This window comes from Culex pipiens, chromosome 1 (genome assembly GCF_016801865.2).
Source record: "Culex pipiens pallens isolate TS chromosome 1, TS_CPP_V2, whole genome shotgun sequence".
NCBI lineage: Eukaryota > Metazoa > Arthropoda > Insecta > Diptera > Culicidae > Culex > Culex pipiens.
In genome coordinates this window covers 65966183-65992462 of record NC_068937.1, presented here as the reverse complement: position 1 = coordinate 65992462, position 26280 = coordinate 65966183, and the positions used below count along the sequence as shown (strand labels likewise).

The 26280-nt window shown below is 34.9% G+C and overlaps 4 protein-coding genes across 4 annotated transcripts in view; all 4 read left to right on the top strand.

Annotated features, from left to right (window-relative positions):
* The first annotated feature begins 229 nt into the window (after positions 1–229).
* LOC120431831 (tyrosine-protein phosphatase non-receptor type 7-like) overlaps positions 230–26280 on the top strand; it is a 103597-nt gene continuing 77546 nt past the window's right edge. The window contains exon 1 of the mRNA XM_052706791.1: positions 230–378. The gene's annotated coding sequence lies outside the window, so the exon portion shown is untranslated. The remainder of the gene's footprint in view (positions 379–26280) is intronic.
* The window catches only part of LOC120431833 (uncharacterized), an 87236-nt gene continuing 66101 nt past the window's right edge, over positions 5146–26280 (top strand). Inside the window, exon 1 of the mRNA XM_052711705.1 lies at positions 5146–5284. The gene's annotated coding sequence lies outside the window, so the exon portion shown is untranslated. The remainder of the gene's footprint in view (positions 5285–26280) is intronic.
* Positions 5294–26032, top strand: LOC128092587 (uncharacterized). The gene is made up of 2 exons (XM_052706785.1): positions 5294–11078; positions 20217–26032. Exon 1 carries the CDS (start codon positions 6618–6620, stop codon positions 8112–8114), a length of 1497 nt encoding a protein of 498 aa, XP_052562745.1. The 5' UTR covers positions 5294–6617; the 3' UTR covers positions 8115–11078; positions 20217–26032.
* Positions 8811–9626, top strand: LOC128093856 (uncharacterized). The gene has a single exon (XM_052711707.1). The coding sequence runs from the start codon at positions 8811–8813 to the stop codon at positions 9624–9626; it is 816 nt and encodes a 271-aa protein (XP_052567667.1).

Sequence of the window (26280 nt, the reverse complement as noted above, 5' to 3'; positions counted from 1 at the left end):
GATCAACTGAAGAGAACTGTCAAACTGTTTGCGTCGACGAAAATCGTGACGTCGAAATTAAAGAAAATCGATGGAAAAAACAATGTCGCGCATGTCGAGTGTTTGTCGTGCGTTTGTCGTCTTTTCGACCAATCGATATCGAAACGGTAAAATCAAAACCGTGCGACAACTCGTACGACGTGCGACATTTTTCAAACAGGGACCGACAGCGTCTACGGTGGCCCAAAAAGTCGAACAATGCAACACCAGTTCTGGGTGAAATCGCACTTTGTTTGTAACGCGAGAAACACAATTTAACCGGTATTTTATCCGACGAACACCATACAGGGGTTTAGTGAGCACTTGAGAAACGGTGCGAAGTAGTTTTAGAGAAATCTGGTGAGTAAATCACAGAAAATAGTTGAAAAACACTAAGCACGGTTGACAACTATGTAAACAAACTTTCCTTCTTATTGGATGGTGCTTGGTAGAAGTATAGGATTCATTCTGGTTCAGATTGTATTAGATTATACATAAAAAGAGCAATAAATATAAAAAAGCATGCATGCATATTGTTTTAAAGCTTTAAATTAATTGCGAGAATCTCGATTTGGTTTTATTATGATAAATGCCGAGATTTTCGGTTGAATTCGTTTCAGGGATGCCGAGATTTTCGGCACAAAAAAGCTGGCTGTCAAAATTATTTTTGCCGAGACTTCGGCAGATGAATTTTCTGCCGAACTCTCTGCCGAGCGCTCAGTTGTTCTGTTTTCGGCAGAATTCTGCCGAAGTTCGGCATAAAAAACTGAGTGTGTACGCACTTGCTCCCAACTTCATCCAATTTGCTGATTTTCACTATTTAAACAATTTATTTTGGAACACTTTTGATAGAAACTTGCTTGCTCACTTCCTATTGAGCTATTTATCACTTAAAAACACTTTTTATGAGCTGTAATTGAACGTCAAAGTGCTGATATGCCAAGATGCTGTTCCCTCATCTGCAATGTTTTACTCGAAAACAGTTTGATGGATAAAAACAATATTGCACTGTTTGTTTCACTGCTTATCTAAAATTATCATGTGACGGCATCTTCTGAAAAATGGGCGTGGCCAACCATTCTATAAATAACCTAGGTTTTCTCGCTTTGTTACACAAATGTTATCGGAGAATAAATTATTTAACTGATGCTCAACATACATATTCAACTTGACATTGCGTGTTGTTAGGTGGTGTAAATTTGTACATTAGGAATTTAGAGTTTCAATAATGTTAATTTATTGTAGATTGCAATAGTTTTGATTGTTGGCCGATTCATTTGTAAACATATCGCTGGTAAAAGCTACAAAAATTATCAGCTTATAGAGTTTATGATAGAGAAAACAACAAATCAAAATCATACCGGTTTTCAATATTACTCCGTGGTACGGTAATCGAAATGACAGTTGAAACAATTTGTTATAACAAAGTTATATAGTGGAGTTATAAAACTGACTTGAAACAAACTTATATAACTTCAATTCCAATGACAGCCTTCGTTGGAGTTAAGTTCTTTAGCTAACAAAACAGACAGCAGCCTTCTTATTGACGCTTGAGCCAGCTTGTTTACTATGAAGCCCCGTGGAGAGATGTGGAAGCGCGCCTGGACCTGCCGTGGAGATAACAACAAATCGTCGAAGTCATCGGATCGAATCTTGCGAAAGAGGAAGTTCACCAAAAAAGGAAAATCTAAAAGTTCGCCATGCAAGAAATTTCACACTAATCACATGCACGCCATGATTGTTTTTCTTTTTTTTAAATTCAATTTCGAATTATTTTAAATAAATCTTGCAGAAACAAGCGTATTTTTATATTAGCTTCGTCGTTGATTGAAATTCTAATAAGAAACGTTTGTTTACATGTAAGTTAGTCGACGGTTAGACAGCTGTTTTCAATCTAACTTTCCTTTCCAGTGTGCGCTTTGATTTGACAGCAAAGCCGTAAACCACGCCCCTTTTTTTTCGTTGAATCTCTTGTTTGATAGCACAGTGTTGTCAAATACATTTGTACAACTTACTCTGATAACTTGCATCTTTTTCTGGCAAGTTATACAACAGAAAAAAAGTGCGCTTTTTCCAGTTCACAGGAGTTGTAGGACAAGTTGTGGTAACGAGGCGGATTAGTTATACAACCTGTTAGGAAATACGATTATCTGACAAAGTGTGTTGCTTGGGCTTGGGAGTTGCTTTTCTCCATACATTTTGACGATTTTTCCCATACAAACTTTAAGCGATTGGAGGGAGGGGTTCCCGTGGTCAGAATGAGCTCAAATTTGGAATTTTGCCTAGTGATGGGTCAATCTTTGATTTCTGGGGGTAGCCCCAAAAAGTCTTGATTTGGACCACCCTAATATAACATACCTAAAAATAATAATATTTCAAAAAACTTAAAATACAAATTAAAATACCTAAGAAAATTTAGTTGCTTTATATTATTTAAATACGTTATAAACTTCAAATGCTTTAAATATGTTAAATGCTGAAAAAAATATGCTTACAATATTAAAATCATTAAAATTATTAACATTCTTTACCAATGTCCACATTTCTAGCTCAAAACAAATCGCCGAAATGTCACTCAACGCATCCACGGGAACCGATAAAAAATGGGATTTTTTCGTTTCCAAAACCAAAACAATCCTCACTGACTGTCACACGCGTAGAATGCCCCGGCAATTGACAGAAAACCGAAATCCCTACGAGTCCGCGACCAAGAAACTGTCACACGCGGAGATAAAACACGGGAACAGTCTTATGGACCATGTTCCCCTTAATTCGACAATCAACTGTTCTGTCTTTTGCAGATTGTCCTCACTCTTACTTTGTTACTCCTCCTCACGCGCTCTGTCTTCCTCCTGCCGCTCGGTCCTCCTCCTGCCGCCCGGTCCTCCTCCCGCGCTCTGTCCTCCTGCCGTCCGGTCCTCCTCCTGCAACTTGGTCCTCCTCCTGCTAGCTCTTGGCTCCGTTGCCATTTCAAACGGAATGGCCGCAGATCTTTTTCCGGTTACGATGGAGAGCACCTCCAAATCCCGGTTCCACAAATCACGGTCACTTTCACCGGTAAACACAACAGGACGCGACAAGTCACAATGCGATTGACTTCGTGTCAAATAAACACACGGCTGAACTGGCAAGCGAAAAACAAACGTGACAGTTCGAGCGAAACTTTTCTTGATTGATCAAGGTCACTCGTCATAAACATGGATAAAAACTCATAAACCCATGAATGTTATGCACGAATTCATGCATTTTATTCATGAAATCATGTAAACTTTCATGAAATCATGAAAAACATGATTCATAAATTCGCGGATAAAATTTTACGGCGTAAAATTTACGCATGCCTAAATAATCGTAAAATCATGAATATTTTTCATGAATTCATGAAGTTTAGTCATGACTTCATGTAAATCAGTCATTAAATCATGAATAGTGATATGCATGATTTCATGAAAGAAAATTCATGAATATTCGTGAAAAAACTTTAGCCATGAATAAAATTCATAAATTCGTGCATTTTTATGCACGATTTCATGCATAAAATTCATGAAATCATGAAAGGTATCACGAAATCATGCACAAAATTACCGTAAACTGGGGTCAATCGGGACACATGGGGCGAATTGGGACAGCAGTTTAACCATGTTGTAGCAAAATATTTTGTTTTTTCTCGTTGGTTTCGGTTAGAACAGACTCAGACCAACAAAATGTGTACATCCATTTCCAAACTTTAAAGCTTTAAGTGCTCTAAAAACTGCTGTCCCTATTCAGACTGTAGTCCCGATTCACCCCAGATTACGGTATTCACGAATTCATGAATCGAAATTCACGATTTCTCGCACACTTTTTTTCCGTGTTGGACAAAGTTCTTTGTCAATACACTGAGCAAAACTTACACAGCTCAACGAAGTGTTCTACACATGATCTGGCCCTGCTGTACAGAGCACTCAAATATCAATCGCAAAACACTTGACATTTCGGTGATTGGTCATGAAATAATGTCAATAGCCAAACACTTGAATTTTAAATGGTGTTGAAAAATAAAAGTACGTACAAGCGATTTACAGGTTCTCGCTTGCTAGTCGTGCACGCTACCACTGCGCCGGCCGGCCAGTTGAAGTCGGGAGAGTTTGTTGTGCTATTGGTTCTTGCCTCGCTTCTAGCCTTCGATGAAAGTCGCGCAAAAATCAATCAGTGAAACACATTAAATTCATGTGGATAATCACGTTGACTTTGAATAGTGCCTGTTTTGGGTAGATCTTAAGATCATTTTCAAGTGTTTTGCTCATCACTTTGAATAGTTCAAGACGGTGGGACAAATGCATGAGCAAAACAATTGAAAAGCTTGAGCCACCCGAATGAAAATAACATGTAAAAAAAATACCAAAAAGTCAACCGCCCAAACACTTGCATTTGATAGTGGTTTGGATTGATGTTGAAACACAAAACAATTAGATCTACGATGTGACTTTATTCAATCATTCAAGTGTTTGGGCACTTGAAAAAAAAGTGTGGCATATTTTCAGTGTAACATTAAAAACATAAAACATAAACCTTTTTTACAGGATCCATTCAAAAATCTGAACCACCCATTAAATCATTCAGTAATGAGTGTGGATGTTCAATAAATACTCATACAGAAGCAACTACAAGTAGCATGTTTACATTAAAGTCTGCAACGGCATCCACCAACAATTTGGCCCAGTACAATAATTGTGAATGTTTTCGTTGTAATTGTACGTACGCGTTGTCAGATGGGGTAAATTCTATGAATATATGTAACGCAAATGTTCGTAAAATAACAACTAAGCCATTGAGCCCACAAACAACTAGTGAGGACTTTAAAATATATTTGGCAAACATTCAGTTTCTTCAAAATGCATCTAATTTTCTGTCGGCAAACTATATGAAAAACCTACACCATATATTCAAAGGCAGCTACGGCAGTAATGATAAATCGCAAGATGCAAATGTACTAACAGGAGAAAATAATGATGTAAAGCTAACTAATTTGTCAATTGTTAGATTATCTCCAAATACTGACAGAGCCAACAATAGCGATACAGATGAAAAGCAAAAGAAAATGATTCTTAAAATTCATCAAGAGTTTTGGGATCTGCCAACAAATTACCAAGAAAAACCATTGGTGTTTGGCTCACAATCGAAGAATCGATACAAAACTATTTTACCAAATGAACATTCACGTGTCATTTTAAGTACGGAACCTGACAGTTTGGCTGAACCGTATATCAATGCAAATTACATTAAGGTAAGTTATTCAAATAAAAAATCATTTGCAATAATTCAAAATTTGGCATTTTATCGTGAAAGTAACTGTTGTCCAGGTTGGGGCAACGAGCTTGAAGGTTTCCAATTTTATAACCGCCGGAGCAATAAAACACTGGACTTGCGTGAAATCGTGTATTTGCAGGGTGGGCAGGCTATAAAATACTTGAGCAGTAGAAAAAAGGTGTAATTATAAATAGAATTCATAATCTGAGTCACTTCGCGTGCTCTTATAGATTTAGTGCAATTAGTCTATAGATTTCAAACTAATAATTATAAACTTCGTACTTTTGTGGCACTTAAAACTTCTCAACCTATTTTCTGCGTACGAACTCGCTTTGAAACTGAATCTAATGGTACGTTCGTTTGATGGCTGGTTCCACACTGAGTGTCGCATTCAGAACTGTCAAAGTGTTTCATTGAAGAAACTCGTGTTAGTTCCGCACGAGTTTCGCCGCCATCTTGGAACTGAACCTCTAGTGCCGCACTCGATATTTTTGCAGTTTCATGCGAGTTCCACGCACACTGACAAATGACGTTCGATTGAACCAAAACTGGCACTTACGAGTGCGGCACTCAGTGCCGCACCGGCTCTTCAAACGAACGTACCATAAGTAGTGACTTGCTACTTCACGCTGTTGACAGCTGCGGGCCGTCGTGTCAGTTGGCCTGTGTTGATTCCCAAGGGGTTGGTAGATGAGGTGCGCACCCTGCGCAGTGGCGCAGATAACACTCTCCCCAGGTGAGCTGACTCGCCAGTCAGCTCAAATCTAATCGCGCCGAACATCCAGCACTGCTAACTTGGCAACAGGACGTTCGTAGACACTAGTCGACGTTCGCACCGGGGCTGCCCTAGTCTGACCATCCTTCTTGCTTATGCTGGTTCCGATGATCTTTCCCTTAGACCAGTAGTTCCTGGAGTGTCGTCGTAGTGGTGCTTTGCATCGTAGTCTCGTGCGGTCCCGTTTAAGCCTGCAATAATAACAAAGTTATCAGTGAAGTGGTGGCATCATCGGCGCAAGAAGGGTCATCGTCGTCATCACCCTTTGTGCTACAAACAAGCCACACAGTCGAGAGCCCCGGTCGGGCCGCGCGCGAAGTGCGTCACATAGACGAACATTGAAAACGCAACACACATATTTCTCGAGCGTTGGTCGTCGAACAAATGTGGGAATTTTTCTTGGAATTTTTGAGAAAAAGTGAAGTGCACGGAAAAGAGCGAGCGAGCGTAGTAACTGCGGCGACAAGGCTACAGCTGGCCTTGCAGCGTGGGTGGTAGTCAACCGCGAGGCTAAGGCTCCTTAGGCTAGCCATTTATGGAGCCCGAAAGTGGACTGAGGGCTACTGAAACTGCAAGAAGGAAAACAGACTGGAGGAATGGAACAACCCTTGGCATGAAAACACGGACACGAATCGGAACATGGAATGTACTGACGCTTGCCCAGGCGGGTAAGTTGGAAACGCTAGGGAGGGAGGCAGTTCGGCTGAAGCTAAAAATCTTGGGTCTGAGCGAAGTCCGTTGGCCGGACTCAGCAGAGTACAAGATGTCTACCGGGCAGGTTCTGCTGTACTCTGGCTTGCGAAGCGAAAACGCTCAACGTGGCTTCCTGTTGAGCCCAAATGCACGTTCGGCGCTCATTACGTGGAAGCCAATAAACGAGCGGATAATCGTGGCTAGATTCAGGACGCGGGTCAGAAACCTGACCTTCGTTCAAGTTTACGCGCCGACGGATGCTGCCGACTTGCAGGAAAAGGAGGAGTTTTACAGTCAACTGAGCGTAGTTGTCAACGAGATCCCTAAGGGTGACATCCGAATCTACGCAGGCGACTTCAACGCGAAGATAGGCTCTGACAACACAGACCTGGAGCGTATCATGGGGCCCCATGGTCTTGGAGAAATGAGCGAGAACGGTGAGCTGTTTACAGAGTTCTGTGGTAACCAAGACATGGTGATTGGGGGATCGCTCTTTCCCTATCGCTCAGTGCACAAAGTCACGTGGGTGTCACGTGATGGAAAAACGGAGAATCAGATCGACCACATCTGCATCAGCCGCAAATGGAGAAGAAGCCTGCTTGATGTGCGGAATATGCGCAGCGCCGACATTGCATCCGACCACCACCTCGTTGTCGGCGAAATACGACTACGGGTAGCGCGTGTCGTACGGCAAGAGGAGAAAGTCGGTTGTAGATTCAACGTGCAACGTCTGTCGAATCCCGAAGTACGCAGGGCTTCTGTCGGCGAGCTCCAAACCCGAACCTTGGAGATTCCGGACAGCACTGTTGAAGAGGAGTGGCAGTTCATCAAGGACGTCTTCGCTGTTACCGGCGAGAATACTCTGGGAATGCTGCGAATTCAGAGGAAGGAGTGGATTTCGGATGCCACCTGGGATAAGATAAAAGAGAGGAAGCAGGCTAAGGCTGCCATTGTTAGCGCAAGGACGAGAGCGACGAAGGCACGTACCCGCCAAACGTACGCCGAACTGGAAAAGGCTGTTAAGCGCTCTTGCAGGCGGGACAAGAGAGCCTGGACGGATTCCCTTGCCGACGAGGAAGAGAAAGCTGCTAATAATGGCGATATGCGCCTCTTCTACGATATTTCGCGACGTTTGTGTGGTGCCAGGACGAATACGCGCATTCCGGTGAAAGACAGGAGCGGTCAGCTGATTACCGATCCAGCTGATCAGCTTAAACAATGGTTCGAGCATTTTGAGCAGCTGCTACAAATCTCGCATCCACGTCCTAGCCCTCAGTACCATCCGCAAAATGTTAGGCGGATCAACCGGGTGAACTCAAGTCCACCTACGCTGAGGTAGATTGAGGAAGCCGTGAAATGTATGAAGTCTGGAAAAGCGCCATGGATAGATCGGATCTCCGCAGATATGCTCAAAGCTGACGCTCATTTGTCGGCTCGGATGCTGCATCGGCTTTTCAGCAAAATCTTGGACACCGCGACTTTTCCGGTCGACTGGATGCAGGGCATTTTGGTGAAGGTTCCCAAAAAGGGTGACCTCACCAACTGCGACAACTGGCGTGGCATCACGCTGCTGTGCATAGCTCTGAAGGTCCTATGCAAAGTGATCTTGTGCAGGATCAAATCGAAGATCGACGAGTCTCTTCGACGGCAGCAAGCAGGGTTCCGCAGTGGCCAATCATGCGTGGATCACGTAGTGACACTCCGTGTCATCCTCGAACAGGTCTCAGGATTCTCTCCATCTGGTCTTCATTGATTATGACAAAGCGTTTGACCGTCTCGACCACGAAAACCTGTGGGAAGCCCTTGGGCGCAAGGGTGTCCCAGAGAGGATCATCAACCTCATCAAGGCACAGTACGAGGCTTTCGTTTGCCGTGGTGTGCATAACGGAGTCTTGTCGGACCCAAACGGGTAGTAGCTGGGGTGAGGCAAGGATGCATCCTGTCGCCGTTACTGTTCCTCATCGCCATCGATGAGGTGTTAGCTGGAGCGTTGGACCGTGTGCAAAACCGTGGGCTGCTTTGGCAGCCGATTAGGATGGAACATCTCAACGACCTCGATTTTGCGGATGACATTGTGCTGTTCTCGCAGAGAGGAAACGACATGCAGAACAAGCTGGATGACCTAGCTGCATGCTACTCGGCGGCGGGTCTGAAAGTCAATGTCTCCAAGACCAAGTCGATGGCAGTGAACACGGAACGCGCTCAAGGCTTCACGATAGCTGGTGAAAACGTTGAGAAGGTCGACACTTTCCAGTACCTTGGTAGGCAGATTGCGCCTGATGGTGGTACCAAGCTCGACATATCCACGCGGATCAAGAAGGCAAGAAGTGCTTTCGCGGGTCTGCGCACCTTGTGGCGATCAAACCAAATCAGCTTGCGCACAAAACTACGGATCTTCAACTCGAACGTCAAGTCGGTGTTGCTCTACGGGAGTGAGACCTGGTGCGTATCGAGCCAGAACACGTCGAAGCTACAAGTCTTTGTGAACCGCTGCCTACGCAATATCCTTCGCGCCTGGTGGCCCCGAAACTGGGTATCGAATGCGGAGTTGCATCGGTGGTGTCAGCAGAGGCCCATTCACGTTGAGATCCAAGAGCGCAAGTGGAGATGGATCAGCCACACGCTACGGAAGGATGCGCACGAGATCTGCCGAGAAGCGCCGGACTGGAACCCTCAAGGACAACGCGGTCGGGGCAGACCAAGAGGCTCATGGCGGAGAAGCCTCCACCAAGAAATCAGTGCTGTTGACGGGACGTTAAGCTGGCGCCAAGTGAAGGCGAAAGCAGAGAATCGTCAACAGTGGAAATCCTTCAACGCGGCCCTATGCTCCACTGGGGAGCAGGACGCATAAGTAAAAAAAGCAGATCCTGGGTAGGAGTGAATCAACGATTACGACTATGTTACCAATTTCAATCGGCTTGGAGTTACAGAACCATTTTGTCCTGCGTGTGATTTCCGGCAAGTAATCGTTTAGCCACCGTTTCCAGAATCGGTTGGCCAACACCTGAGATGTTCGCCAGCTCCGTCGCAGTACCATTCCGTCGTGATCGAGTGTGCAGGTTGGCTTGGAACCGTTGGATGTACCCAACAGGAAGTGATTCGGAGTAAGCGCAGGGGTGGATTCGTCGTCTACTGGAACGTGTATCAGCGGCCGCGAGTTGACAGTGTGCTCGATTTCAGTAAGAAGATTTCGCAGTACTTCGTCGCTGGGGTTTCTCACGGGACGGATTGCCATCAAATTACGCTTCACAATTCAGATGAGCCTCTCCCAGCTACCGCCCATGTGTGGTGACAGAGTCTCCACACTAACAAATTCCTTCATTACATCTTCTAGCTTTCTGTTCTCGGTAGCTTCGTGTATCTCCCGTTTTGCTCCGACGAAACAAGTCCCACGGTCACTGTAGATCGTTCTTGGAGTTCCTCGACGTGCCGAGAAGTTTCGTAGGCCCATGATGCACGAATCGGTGCTGAGACTGTGCACCACCTCGATGTGGATAGCCCGAGTGGTCAAGCAGGTGATCAGCATTCCCCATCGCTTCTCCGTGCGGCGGCCGAAAGAGACCTCCAATGGCCCGAAATAATCGATGCCCACGTGTGTAAACGTTCGAGCAAGTGCATCAAGCCGCTCTGGTGGGAGATCCGCCATCATGGGTGGCCTTGGTTCGTTAATAACGGTCTCGTGATTTTGATGATGGTGATGTTGTTGTGTTCGATTACGAGTTGCGTAGCCGGTGGTCACGAGGAAGGATGATTAGGTTCTTGGCGTTTTCCGTGACTAGCGCGCAGGCGCTTATTCTTCCTCGCATTAGCCGCAAACCATGCTTGTCCAACCACGGTGACAGCTTCCTTGTTTGAAAAATGTCGCACGTCGTACGAGTTGTCGCACGGTTTTGATTTTACCGTTTCGATATCGATTGGCCGAAAGGAAGACAAACGTGCGACAAACACTCGACATGCCCGACATTGTTTTTTCCATCGATTTACCTTCAATTCGACGTCGATTATCGTCGACGCAAACAGTTTGACAGTTCTCTTCAGTTGATCTTGTTCGGACTTGATTGCAACCGAGCCGAACCAGTTGTTGTTGGTTTTAGGCTTTGGGAGGATTTTGGACAGTTTAAAGGTAAGTTGTGTTCTAGGTTGAATTATTTTTTCTGCCGAAGTGGGCGAGCGACCGAATCTTGTATTCCAGATTTCGGTCTTCGTGGCGGTTTGAAGGAAGAGGAGGAAATATGGTTTACTCGGCGGGCCATTCCGGAAGACGGGACGGGAAGGAACCAGTTTGCGATCGAGGAAGCGGTTGGTGAGTCATGTTTTAGAAACGATGGAGGAGGTGTGCTGGAAGTGCGATTGGATGATCGAATTAAAAATAGGATGAATGGAACATCGCAAATTCCAATAACTCCAAACTGAAAAATAAAAAATCTAAAATACTAAAGTTTAAAAAAACTTCAACGCTGATTTGATTTGATAATTGTTAAATTAAATTATAAAGTTTTTCTTTCTTATTTAAAATTCTAGCATTCCAGAACTTGAGAATACAAGAATTTGAACATTCTAAATATATTTAATTTCTTGATATTGTGCAAATTGTTAACATTTTCAAATTTCTTGAATTTATTAATTCTTAAAATTCTCCAAGTCTTCAAATATTTAAAAAAAAAAATGAAATTCTAAAATATGAAAATTTTGAAATTGACAAAAATTTAACTACTTAAATTCACTAATTCGCAAATACTAAAATTCTTTAATTCATAAATACTAAAAATCTAACATTATAAAGTTCTTAAATTCCTAAAACGTTAGTCGCACGAGTTGTAATTTTGAATTCGAAAATTCTAAACATTATAACTTCTAATATTCCAAAATTGTAAATTCTAAATATGATAAAATTCAAATAATTTATATTATTAAATAAAAAAAGAACAAATTCTAAAAAATATAAAAATTTGAAAAATGAAAAAAATACTAAGTACAAAAATTATACAAAATTTCAAAAAATACAAAATATTTTTTTTAAGTTTTAAAAATGTTATCGTTTTTAATTTTTAATTTAATTTAAAATCTAAAAATTCTTAAATTTTAAAATATTAAATTGGAAATAATCTACAATCTATGATTTTTGAAAATTTTCAAGGATTTTACGATGCCAAAAAATGGTATATTAAAAAATAGGAGTTATAAAAATATCACGAATTGAATTAAATGATTTTGGTATTGAGGTACTCTAAAATTTTAAAATTCAGAAAATTTGAATTTTAGAATTTTTAGAATTTTAGAATTTTAGAATTTTAGAATTTTAGAATTTTAGAATTTTAGAATTTTAGAATTTTAGAATTTTAGAATTTTAGAATTTTAGAATTTTAGAATTTTAGAATTTTAGAATTTTAGAATTTTAGAATTTTAGAATTTTAGAATTTTAGAATTTTAGAATTTTAGAATTTTAGAATTTTAGAATTTTAGAATTTTAGAATTTTAGAATTTTAGAATTTTAGAATTTTAGAATTTTAGAATTTTAGAATTTTAGAATTTTAGAATTTTAGAATTTTAGAATTTTAGAATTTTAGAATTTTAGAATTTTAGAATTTTAGAATTTTAGAATTTTAGAATTTTAGAATTTTAGAATTTTAGAATTTTAGAATTTTAGAATTTTAGAATTTTAGAATTTTAGAATTTTAGAATTTTAGAATTTTAGAATTTTAGAATTTTAGAATTTTAGAATTTTAGAATTTTAGAATTTTAGAATTTTAGAATTTTAGAATTTTAGAATTTTAGAATTTTAGAATTTTAGAATTTTAGAATTTTAGAATTTTAGAATTTTAGAATTTTAGAATTTTAGAATTTTAGAATTTTAGAATTTTAGAATTTTAGAATTTTAGAATTTTAGAATTTTAGAATTTTAGAATTTTAGAATTTTAGAATTTAGAATTTTAGAATTTTAGAATTTTAGAATTTTAGAATTTTAGAATTTTAGAATTTTAGAATTTTAGAATTTTAGAATTTTAGAATTTTAGAATTTTAGAATTTTAGAATTTTAGAATTTTAGAATTTTAGAATTTTAGAATTTTAGAATTTTAGAATTTTAGAATTTTAGAATTTTAGAATTTTAGAATTTTAGAATTTTAGAATTTGATAGAATTTTAGAATTTTAGAATTTTAGAATTTTAGAATTTTAGAATTTTAGAATTTTAGAATTTTAGAATTTTAGAATTTTAGAATTTTAGAATTTTAGAATTTTAGAATTTTAGAATTTTAGAATTTTAGAATTTTAGAATTTTAGAATTTTAGAATTTTAGAATTTTAGAATTTTAGAATTTTAGAATTTTAGAATTTTAGAATTTTAGAATTTTAGAATTTTAGAATTTTAGAATTTTAGAATTTTAGAATTTTAGAATTTTAGAATTTTAGAATTTTAGAATTTTAGAATTTTAGAATTTTAGAATTTTAGAATTTTAGAATTTTAGAATTTTAGAATTTTAGAATTTTAGAATTTTAGAATTTTAGAATTTTAGAATTTTAGAATTTTAGAATTTTAGAATTTTAGAATTTTAGAATTTTAGAATTTTAGAATTTTAGAATTTTAGAATTTTAGAATTTTAGAATTTTAGAATTTTAGAATTTTAGAATTTTAGAATTTTAGAATTTTAGAATTTTAGAATTTTAGAATTTTAGAATTTTAGAATTTTTGAATTTTAGAATTTTAGAATTTTAGAATTTTAGAATTTTAGAATTTTTGAATTTTAGAATTTTAGAATTTTAGAATTTTAGAATTTTTGAATTTTTGAATTTTAGAATTTTTGAATTTTAGAATTTTAGAATTTTAGAATTTTTGAATTTTAGAATTTTTGAATTTTAGAATTTTAGAATTTTAGAATTTTAGAATTTTTGAATTTTAGAATTTTAGAATTTTAGAATTTTAGAATTTTAGAATTTTAGAATTTTAGAATTTTAGAATTTTAGAATTTTAGAATTTTAGAATTTTAGAATTTTAGAATTTTAGAATTTTAGAATTTTAGAATTTTAGAATTTTAGAATTTTAGAATTTTAGAATTTTAGAATTTTAGAATTTTAGAATTTTAGAATTTTAGAATTTTAGAATTTTAGAATTTTAGAATTTTAGAATTTTAGAATTTTAGAATTTTAGAATTTTAGAATTTTAGAATTTTAGAATTTTAGAATTTTAGAATTTTAGAATTTTAGAATTTTAGAATTTTAGAATTTTAGAATTTTAGAATTTTAGAATTTTAGAATTTTAGAATTTTAGAATTTTAGAATTTTAGAATTTTAGAATTTTAGAATTTTAGAATTTTAGAATTTTAGAATTTTAGAATTTTAGAATTTTAGAATTTTAGAATTTTAGAATTTTAGAATTTTAGAATTTTAGAATTTTAGAATTTTAGAATTTTAGAATTTTAGAATTTTAGAATTTTAGAATTTTAGAATTTTAGAATTTTAGAATTTTAGAATTTTAGAATTTTAGAATTTTAGAATTTTAGAATTTTAGAATTTTAGAATTTTAGAATTTTAGAATTTTAGAATTTTAGAATTTTAGAATTTTAGAATTTTAGAATTTTAGAATTTTAGAATTTTAGAATTTTAGAATTTTAGAATTTTAGAATTTTAGAATTTTAGAATTTTAGAATTTTAGAATTTTAGAATTTTAGAATTTTAGAATTTTAGAATTTTAGAATTTTAGAATTTTAGAATTTTAGAATTTTAGAATTTTAGAATTTTAGAATTTTTGAATTTTTGAATTTTAGAATTTTTGAATTTTAGAATTTTAGAATTTTTGAATTTTAGAATTTTTGAATTTTAGAATTTTTGAATTTTTGAATTTTTGAATTTTTGAATTTTTGAATTTTTGAATTTTAGAATTTTTGAATTTTTGAATTTTTGAATTTTTGAATTTTTGAATTTTTGAATTTTTGAATTTTTGAATTTTTGAATTTTTGAATTTTTGAATTTTTGAATTTTTGAATTTTTGAATTTTTGAATTTTTGAATTTTTGAATTTTTGAATTTTTGAATTTTTGAATTTTAGAATTTTAGAATTTTAGAATTTTAGAATTTTAGAATTTTAGAATTTTAGAATTTTAGAATTTTAGAATTTTAGAATTAAGACTTAAAAGTAAGTATTTAAATAGAGTTGCTTTGGAGAATTTGAACGGTGTGCGTCGCGGTCAACACGCCGGATTTTCGTTGCCGTTTCCGTCTTTGTTTCCCCCCCGATTGTGTGTGTATTTCGACCCGGGTGATTTCGCGATGTTGACAGTTGCTTTGGAGAATTTGAACGGTGTGCGTCGCGGTCAACACGCCGGATTTTCGTTGCCGTTTCCGTCTTTGTTTCCCCCCCGATTGTGTGTTTATTTCGACCCGGGTGATTTCGCGATGTTGACAGTTGCTTTGGAGAATTTGAACGGTGTGCGTCGCGGTCAACACGCCGGATTTTCGTTGCCGTTTTCGTCTTTGTTTCCCCCCCGATTGTTTGTTTATTTCGACCCGGGTGATTTCGCGATGTTGACAGTTGCTTTGGAGAATTTGAACGGTGTGCGTCGCGGTCAACACGCCGGATTTTCGTTGCCGTTTCCGTCTTTGTTTCCCCCCCGATTGTGTGTTTATTTCGACCCGGATGATTTCGCGATGTTGACAGTTGCTTTGGAGAATTTGAACGGTGTGCGTCGCGGTCAACACGCCGGATTTTCGTTGCCGTTTCCGTCTTTGTTTCCCCCCCGATTGTGTGTGTATTTCGACCCGGGTGATTTCGCGATGTTGACAGTTGCTTTGGAGAATTTGAACGGTGTGCGTCGCGGTCAACACGCCGGATTTTCGTTGCCGTTTCCGTCGTTGTTTCCCCCCCGATTGTGTGTGTATTTCGACCCGGGTGATTTCGCGATGTTGACAGTTGCTTTGGAGAATTTGAACGGTGTGCGTCGCGGTCAACACGCCGGATTTTCGTTGCCGTTTCCGTCTTTGTTTCCCCCCCGATTGTGTGTTTATTTCGACCTGGGTGATTTCGCGATGTTGACAGTTGCTTTGGAGAATTTGAACGGTGCGCGTCGCGGTTATCACGCAGGATTTTCGTTGCCGTTTTCGATTGTGTGGGTTTTTCGGTCCGGGCGGTTTCGCGTTTTCGCATTTTATTTGGTTTTATCTTTCCACAGCCGGCTGTCTAAGATTGAATCATTTATGCTAAACTCAACACCAAATAACCGGGAAAAATCTCATCCGCATCCTCCGACTGTTTGCCTTGAGAATGCATAATACATCACACTATTAAACCAAATTTATTGATTATTGGGTCGCATCATCATCCTCTATGTTGAATCCTGGCCATTACCCTTTCCCACTAACAAAATCCCAAGTAGAAGTAGTTTTCCGGCACACGTGGGGGTGTGGATATCGTATAGAACCCACCCTTTGTAGCAACCTGTGCTAACTAACATTCCCGTCCCAATCCCCCGAGATCTACAAACTGACATGGCGGGCGCCGTTGGTGGCCAATGACTGTTACCTATTTGCTTCAGATCTAGTTTTAATGATCTTGATGTTTTATCTTTTCAACGCATTCATACATGCTGTTGATAAGGGAAACACCATTAGATCGTTCAAGCGTATGGTCGGTTGTATTGATAGGATATTACGGTCCTGTTCAGCAACGGAGAAGGACAACCATGGGTGGTCTCTCATGCTCATGCATGCTCAATTTTAGAATTTTAGAATTTTAGAATTTTAGAATTTTAGAATTTTAGAATTTTAGAATTTTAGAATTTTAGAATTTTAGAATTTTAGAATTTTAGAATTTTAGAATTTTAGAATTTTAGAATTTTAGAATTTTAGAATTTTAGAATTTTAGAATTTTAGAATTTTAGAATTTTAGAATTTTAGAATTTTAGAATTTTAGAATTTTAGAATTTTAGAATTTTAGAATTTTAGAATTTTAGAATTTTAGAATTTTTGAATTTTTGAATTTTTGAATTTTTGAATTTTTGAATTTTTGAATTTTTGAATTTTTGAATTTTTGAATTTTTGAATTTTTGAATTTTTGAATTTTTGAATTTTTGAATTTTTGAATTTTTGAATTTTTGAATTTTTGAATTTTTGAATTTTTGAATTTTTGAATTTTAGAATTTTTGAATTTTAGAATTTTTGAATTTTTGAATTTTTGAATTTTTGAATTTTTGAATTTTTGAATTTTTGAATTTTTGAATTTTTGAATTTTTGAATTTTTGAATTTTTGAATTTTTGAATTTTTGAATTTTTGAATTTTTGAATTTTTGAATTTTTGAATTTTAGAATTTTTGAATTTTTGAATTTTTGAATTTTAGAATTTTAGAATTTTAGAATTTTAGAATTTTAGAATTTTAGAATTTTAGAATTTTAGAATTTTAGAATTTTAGAATTTTAGAATTTTAGAATTTTAGAATTTTAGAATTTTAGAATTTTAGAATTTTAGAATTTTAGAATTTTAGAATTTTAGAATTTTTGAATTTTAGAATTTTAGAATTTTAGAATTTTAGAATTTTAGAATTTTAGAATTTTAGAATTTTAGAATTTTAGAATTTTAGAATTTTAGAATTTTAGAATTTTAGAATTTTAGAATTTTTGAATTTTAGAATTTTAGAATTTTAGAATTTTAGAATTTTAGAATTTTAGAATTTTTGAATTTTAGAATTTTAGAATTTTAGAATTTTAGAATTTTAGAATTTTAGAATTTTAGAATTTTAGAATTTTAGAATTTTTGAATTTTAGAATTTTAGAATTTTAGAATTTTAGAATTTTTGAATTTTAGAATTTTAGAATTTTAGAATTTTTGAATTTTAGAATTTTAGAATTTTAGAATTTTAGAATTTTAGAATTTTAGAATTTTAGAATTTTAGAATTTTTGAATTTTAGAATTTTAGAATTTTTGAATTTTAGAATTTTAGAATTTTAGAATTTTAGAATTTTTGAATTTTAGAATTTTAGAATTTTTGAATTTTAGAATTTTAGAATTTTTGAATTTTTGAATTTTTGAATTTTTGAATTTTTGAATTTTTGAATTTTTGAATTTTTGAATTTTTGAATTTTTGAATTTTTGAATTTTTGAATTTTTGAATTTTTGAATTTTTGAATTTTTGAATTTTTGAATTTTTGAATTTTTGAATTTTTGAATTTTTGAATTTTTGAATTTTTGAATTTTTGAATTTTTGAATTTTTGAATTTTTGAATTTTTGAATTTTTGAATTTTTGAATTTTTGAATTTTTGAATTTTTGAATTTTTGAATTTTTGAATTTTTGAATTTTTGAATTTTTGAATTTTTGAATTTTTGAATTTTTGAATTTTTGAATTTTTGAATTTTTGAATTTTTGAATTTTTGAATTTTTGAATTTTTGAATTTTTGAATTTTTGAATTTTTGAATTTTTAAATTTTTGAATTTTTGAATTTTTGAATTTTTGAATTTTTGAATTTTTGAATTTTTGAATTTTTGAATTTTTGAATTTTTGAATTTTTGAATTTTGAATTTTTGAATTTTTGAATTTTTGAATTTTTGAATTTTTGAATTTTTGAATTTTTGAATTTTTGAATTTTTGAATTTTTGAATTTTTGAATTTTTGAATTTTTGAATTTTTGAATTTTTGAATTTTGAATTTTTGAATTTTTGAATTTTTGAATTTTTGAATTTTTGAATTTTTGAATTTTTGAATTTTTGAATTTTTGAATTTTTGAATTTTTGAATTTTTGAATTTTTGAATTTTTGAATTTTTGAATTTTTGAATTTTTGAATTTTTGAATTTTTGAATTTTTGAATTTTTGAATTTTTGAATTTTTGAATTTTTGAATTTTTGAATTTTAGAATTTTTGAATTTTAGAATTTTAGAATTTTAGAATTTTAGAATTTTAGAATTTTAGAATTTTAGAATTTTAGAATTTTAGAATTTTAGAATTTTTGAATTTTAGAATTTTTGAATTTTAGAATTTTTGAATTTTAGAATTTTTGAATTTTTGAATTTTTGAATTTTAGAATTTTTGAATTTTAGAATTTTTGAATTTTAGAATTTTAGAATTTTAGAATTTTTGAATTTTTGAATTTTTGAATTTTTGAATTTTTGAATTTTTGAATTTTTGAATTTTTGAATTTTTGAATTTTTGAATTTTTGAATTTTTGAATTTTAGAATTTTAGAATTTTTGAATTTTTGAATTTTAGAATTTTTGAATTTTAGAATTTTTGAATTTTAGAATTTTAGAATTTTTGAATTTTAGAATTTTTGAATTTTTGAATTTTTGAATTTTTGAATTTTTGAATTTTTGAATTTTTGAATTTTTGAATTTTAGAATTTTAGAATTTTAGAATTTTAGAATTTTAGAATTTTAGAATTTTAGAATTTTTGAATTTTAGAATTTTAGAATTTTAGAATTTTAGAATTTTTGAATTTTTGAATTTTTGAATTTTAGAATTTTAGAATTTTAGAATTTTAGAATTTTAGAATTTTAGAATTTTAGAATTTTAGAATTTTTGAATTTTAGAATTTTAGAATTTTAGAATTTTAGAATTTTTGAATTTTTGGAATTTTAGAATTTTAGAATTTTAGAATTTTAGAATTTTAGAATTTTAGAATTTTAGAATTTTAGAATTTTAGAATTTTAGAATTTTAGAATTTTAGAATTTTAGAATTTTAGAATTTTTGAATTTTAGAATTTTAGAATTTTAGAATTTTAGAATTTTAGAATTTTAGAATTTTAGAATTTTAGAATTTTAGAATTTTAGAATTTTAGAATTTTAGAATTTTAGAATTTTAGAATTTTAGAATTTTAGAATTTTAGAATTTTAGAATTTTAGAATTTTAGAATTTTAGAATTTTAGAATTTTAGAATTTTAGAATTTTAGAATTTTAGAATTTTAGAATTTTAGAATTTTAGAATTTTAGAATTTTAGAATTTTAGAATTTTAGAATTTTAGAAATTTAGAATTTTAGAATTTTAGAATTTTAGAATTTTAGAATTTTAGAATTTTAGAATTTTAGGATTTTAGAATTTTTAGAGTTTAAGAATTTGATGATTGACGTTGACCTTTTTTTTAAATTCTCAAATTTGATACAATTTTCAATTAATAATAATAATAATAATATTTTCGGATTTTTTATTATTTGCAGTTATTTGAGTTTTATACGTTTTTAAAGTTAATTTATTTAGATATCTTCATTTATAATTCTTTTTAAATGTTTAAATTTTGATTATTCTAGATTCCTTTAAAAAAAAACCAATGCGCCATGGGTTTCCGATGTGCATAGGACATTTGGTAAAAGTAAGCGAGAATAAATAAATTTAGTTTTTCTTTTATAGGTACAAAATATTACATATTTGAAATTTGATTGTTTTGAAATTTTATTATTATTATTATTGAAATCAGAATTCAATTTATAAATTCTTGCCAATTGTTGATTGATGTTATATTTTTTCAGGTAACAAACATATTCTGATCTGATCCTGCCGGAAACCATGCGTCCCCGTGTGGTCCCGCGTGGCTTCCGTAAAACCCACGGAAGCAGCCACGTACTCGTACTCCACAAACCCACGTTGTCTCGTACTCCGGTAAACATCAATCCGTCGGAGATCCAAGATCGTCGCCAAGGTGTCACATCCGGGTTTTGAACAGCTCGTCGAGGAGCAAAAGTCCAACACGGCAAAGATGCTGCCACGGCCGCCTCAGAAGAATACCAACATTCAAGCCGGAAACTGCGGTCAAGGCAAATCCCGAAGGAAGCCAAGTTGGAGAAGAATCGGCGATCCGCAAGTAAAATTAAGTGAACAAGTAAATATTTTTTTGAAATTTTGACAGTTTGAATAAAAAAAAAACAATAAAAACAAAACAACCGTTTTTTTAACAGCAACATAACCTAAAAATCCGAAATGACAGCACACGACAATAGCACGACATTCTAAATAACAAAACCGTGCGACGTCGGTCGAATGTCGTACAATTTCGATCATCGATCGCACGACAAATACGACATTTTGGTGCAAAAACGTATGACATTCGCGCGAAAGTCGCACGACATTGTCGTGCGACGTCGTACGATTGCACGGACGACAAACGACGGACGTCCGATTGACTTTTCAGTCAGGGAACTAAGGTCCACTTAGACGATCTGTGAAGTAGGACCTTTTTGTTAAGAAGGGCTGCGATTTTTTTTCAAATTGATTTAAAAATCGATTTTAAATCCTTCTCAGTCGCACAAAGTGTCATTGTACTCAGAAAAATAAGCTTTATCGTTGTGAACAATAATATCACAAATTTAAGCTTCACCTTTGGACCCAATTGAAACATATCAAACGAAATATTTGAAACCAAACCTGCACAACAACAAACAAACAGAAAAATGACGCGTTATTTTGTATTCAACGAAGTATTTAATTCCTTTCGTTATTGCAAATTGACTTTTGATTGTATTATCTGATTTGTATGAAACCTTGTCCATTGATTTATTTATTATGACCAAAAAAGTTATTGTGCACTATTGCTTCATATTCATACAAAATGGTGTCTGTCTATACACACGTGCTGTGAATGTTTTCGCAAATCTGTATCTTGAGATAAGATTTTCTGATCACCAACCATTGGCAAAGTTTTAAGTTATGACCAGGTTTGAATTAAAAACAGTTTTTAGATTTAAAAATTTTATAGCTACAATGATTAATACACCCATATAGACCCCCGTCGATCAGGTAGATTATCAAGTCAAAACTCCCGGGAGTTCCTGGAGGACCCATAATAATCCAACATGGCGAAGGGTCTCCATCGTGGTTCACTGAAGCTACCTGAAGCAATACCGATGATTAATTCACCCATATAGATCAGGTAGCTATCCCCTCCGTTGATCAGGTAGCTATCTAGGCCATGACTTCCGGGAGTTCTAGGATCAGGGTTGCCAGGTTGCCAGATAAATCTGGGAATGCCAGATTTTTCAAGTGTCAGCCAGAATAAAGATTCACTCTGCTCTGTGCCAGATATTGACAGATTTTTCATTTAATGCCCATTTTGAACAACTTTTTGATTAAAATTAGTGAATTTAATTGAAAATCATAAAATTTAGAATGAGTTTTTCTTAAAGCAAATGTAAATTCAACATTGTTTAGGCCATAAAATCAGTTAAAACATCTGAATTCTACATACTTTTGTATTAAATCATATCCTCCCTCACCTTAATCATCCAGAATTGTTAGATTTTCGTCTGCCAGATTTTTCCAGATTTTTAATCGATACTTTGCCAGATTTTTCAAATTTTGACCTGGTAACCCTGTCTAGGTTACCCAGATTTGAGGATGGCCCCTTATCAGTGTTTTGTGGATGACCCCTTATATAATTGTTTCGTTTATTTGTAAATATAAAATTAAAAAAGAAAACCCCGTTTTACGCCGAATCCCCACAATAACGCTCCCTCGATTTCACAGTCCAAAAAGATTTTGTCTCTGAGACGAGTATATGTGTTCTTAGTAAAATTTTGCCTGCTGAATCCAAATCCGGGTCCAGAATTGCTCCAAATGGTCCCAATTTTGAGATACACCCGTTTGAAATGTTAGTTTAGGCCAAAACTTGCTACTTTGTTGACTATTTTACAAAAGAACTATTTAATAAACAACTAAACCAATACATGTAAAATTTAATCTAGAGTTCACGTTTTCCCCTTTCTGAAACACCCCTGATTTTTTAAATTTGATCGTTTCTACGCATATTTATAGCCGTTTTTGGAGCAATTCTGGACCCGGATTCGGATTCAGCAGGCAAAAATCTACTAGGAACACATTCTCGTCTCAGAGACAAGAAACATTTGATTTTTTGTTGAACTGTGTTTTCGCCAAAACCCCGAAATAACACTCCCCCGATTTGCATTAAAAAAAAAAAACATTTAAAAAAACTGGTTTGAAAGATTGGTCTAAGTCGAATAAGCCCCTGATGAATTGAAAAACCTCAAATCAAATGCAACCGGAAGCAACCCGCCGGTAAAATCGATTGCCGCAGTGCCCAGAACCCTCGCCAAAACTAGTTTTACAGATCGGAATCAAAAATTAACCACCCTTACCTTTCATTTGCGGCCATAACATTTGAAATTGGTTAATTTCCATTTTTTGAGCGATTATCTTCAACGTTCGACATTTCCAAATAATGATCCAGCAAACAAAACAGCGCGCTGCTGACAGACCGCGGATAAACTTTTCTTTTGTTCTACAAGGGGAACTGGGGGTAAAACGGTCAAATTGGCAAACATTGTTGTTTTAAAATTTGGCCATTCTACGAAGTTGACTTTATAGCTGTCGGCCACCAATGCTAGTACCAACCACTAGTGTCTTCCTTTTAATCTACAAGGTTTTCGCCGCCCTGGGCTCCTAAGTGTATGAAAGTATGGCACGGAGCGACGGCGCCGAATACCCATATTTACGCAAAGAATTTTAGAGCGCCCGCCGCGGGATTCGAACCGGCGACCTCTGGATTGTGAGTCCAGTGCGCGGTACGATTGATCCACACGGGCGGGACACGTTCTAGACACATTCATTCTAGACATAATACTGTAAAAATGAATTATTGTGGTTTCGGAAATAAATCGAATTTTCGCGCCGACTTATCTGACACTACGCTTCGCAAACTTATCAACTCTAATTCTGAGTGTAACAAGTTGTGTTGAACGCGAGGATAAACGTCACTGAAAAAATATTTTGTCGCTCTGGCACCAAATCGAAACGAGCGAATTCCACTCTCGCCGCACTTCTTCTCTCCGCCTTTTTCTGTCAAGCATATATTATAATAGCCTCAGCGCTTGTGTGATGCCGCTGGAGATTATGGATGATGATGTTGACCATTTCTGCAGGTAAAAATAGTGCATATTTTATTTTGTTTTTTATTAAATAAACAAAAAAAAGATGGTTCATCCACCGACACAAATTTTCGTCAATCAAAACAATATGGAGGAATCACAACAAAGTTGGCTTACTCACTGATCAAGTAATACCAAATTGATCTTGACAGAAGAAGGCGGAGAGAAAAAGTGCGGCGAGAGTGGAAATCGCTCGATTCAGTTTAGTGCCTGAGCGACAATACATCGCATCAAAGTAGCTGTTCGGCCCAATCGGCCAGTCCCTACGTTGTGTTCTAACTTCTTGGGGGACTGCCGGAGCTTCAGGGACGATGGCGGACGAAGACGTTTCTCACCGTAAATGAAACACGGTGATTCCTTGGTCTCCGAGAGGCCACCTGCCTCCTCGGAGGTTCAACACAGAAGAACTTTATTTCACAATTCGCGATTAAAAGCTCCATAATTCCGACAGATAGCGCAAAGCATCGAAGAATGGCGATTCAAATTTTCGCTGTTCGGTTACATAGGAATGCAAATTTAAAATTGAATTTACAGCTCTTAGACCAACTTTTGAGAAAAAATTCAAGTAGTACGTGTGTAAACTTTTTGCCCTCTATAAATTAACGCAATAAAAAAAATTTGAAAAAAAAAATAATTTTGAAAAAAATATATTGTTTAAAATGATAGAGCATCAAAAGTTAACAAAGTATCAGCACGAATTTTTGCTCAAAAGTGCTTTTGAACGCTGGAATTTAACAAAACAGAATTCGCATACATAACCTCAAAGGGCGGAAATTTCAATCGACATTCTTCGCTCTGTTCTGCTACTCAACACTAGGTGTCGCATGTCGTTTGGCTCTTGAACGGCAATTATACAAAATACGAAGTCTTAAATCTAAATCACAGAAATAACATCACGAAGATAAACAATAACAAACGTGACAGTCTGTACTGTCAACCTACTAGCGCTCCCAGCGGTCAATGAGAGAAACACTGTGTGACCGGATTATTATATCCGATATTTACGAAAAAATAATTATTTTCTAATTAAACCGAATGACGAAATAATCGTTTAACCCCAATGCACCCCCGAATCTTTTTTCGCGGTGTTCATTCACTCGGGCCAACTCGCGATTTCCGGGCGGTGAACTTTTCGCCCAATTTTGTCGCCGGCACTTTTCAATAAGAAGATAAATACATACCGAGATACATACTATTTTTTAGCTTTAAACTTACTCTGAGGGAAACGACGAGTTTTGCTGTAAAGAGTCCGAAACGACCTCTGGGGGATTCGCACCTTGGGCAACAAGGATTATGGATAATGTTGTTGATTTGAAAATCATGATTTTTGTTGAATCAATGCTAAACGTCAAAGCAGCTTTTTCAAAACAACAAAAAACTTTTGTGGAATTGAGAAAATCAACGCAATTTTTTGTTGATTATATTCAACAAAAAAATGGTTGCTTCAAACCTCGTACAGGCTGATTCTACAAAACATTTTTCTGCGTTAAAATAAATATAGTGGCACAATTAATAATTCCACTGCCACAGATTGCGCGAAGCGTCGAAGAGTGACGGTTAAAATTTTCCCTTAAAATTTAATTTACAGCTCTTAGAACAACTTTTCAGAAAAAACTCAAGTAGTACGAGTGTAAACTTTTTGCCCTCTATAAATTAACGCAATAAAAAAGATTTTGAAAAAAACAATATTGAAAAAACTTGTGTAAAATGATAGAGCATCAAAAGTTTACACAGGATCAGCTCGATTTTTTTGCTCCAAAGTTGTTTTGAACGCTGGAACTTAACAAAACAGAATTCGCAACCTCAAAGGGCGAAAATTTCAACCGTCCCGCTTCATCCTGTCCTACTACTCAACAACAGGTGTCGCATGTCGTTTGGCTCTTAAACACAGCCCTCTGTCCCGACGGCCATGTTTCTGAAACCTAAATGTTCGACGCGAACATGAAGACAACAAAGAAGATGAAGAACGCATTTGCTGTCAAAATTTGAAAATATACAAACCGCGTGGTAAAAAAAGCATAATTTCATAATGTTGAAATGATTTCCATGAAAAAATAACGACACGGGACGGATTTCCAAACACAAGCGAGTCAACAGCGGGAGTGGGCCAGTCCTCGGAGAAGGTTATCGAAGGATGCTCGGAAAGACCAGCTCCGCCACAATCACCGGAATTACGGATGTTTCTGCACTTGGTCGGTTACTCCCTGCCGGAGATTGCAGCGAGTTGTTTGGAAGGATCAACAGCGGGACTTGGCCAGTCCCCTGCCCAGTACTACCCGGCAAAACTTCCCGGTCAATCGGAAGCAACAGTTCTCACCTTTTTGCCTTTCTTACTAAAGAAAGGTATAGGGTTTGCTTTTGGCTCCGACGCCAAATCAAGCTTCGTTCCCAAATCATTTCTCGAGAAATATTTATTCGAAAAATCTGCAAAAAATCATGGACGATCGATTTTCGACGCCCGATCGTTTGACAATGACAGAATTGGTCTATCTCCAATATCCGAATTTTGGCGCTTAATTTCCTGAAGAGCACGCGTGACGTCCGTGTGTGGTAAAAAAGTGCTCAATTTTGTGGTAGGGGGTTTCTCAGAGCCCACATTATGGATTTAAGCTCTCTTGGGCGCATTTGAAAGGGGATGTGCTGAACCTGAACCAGT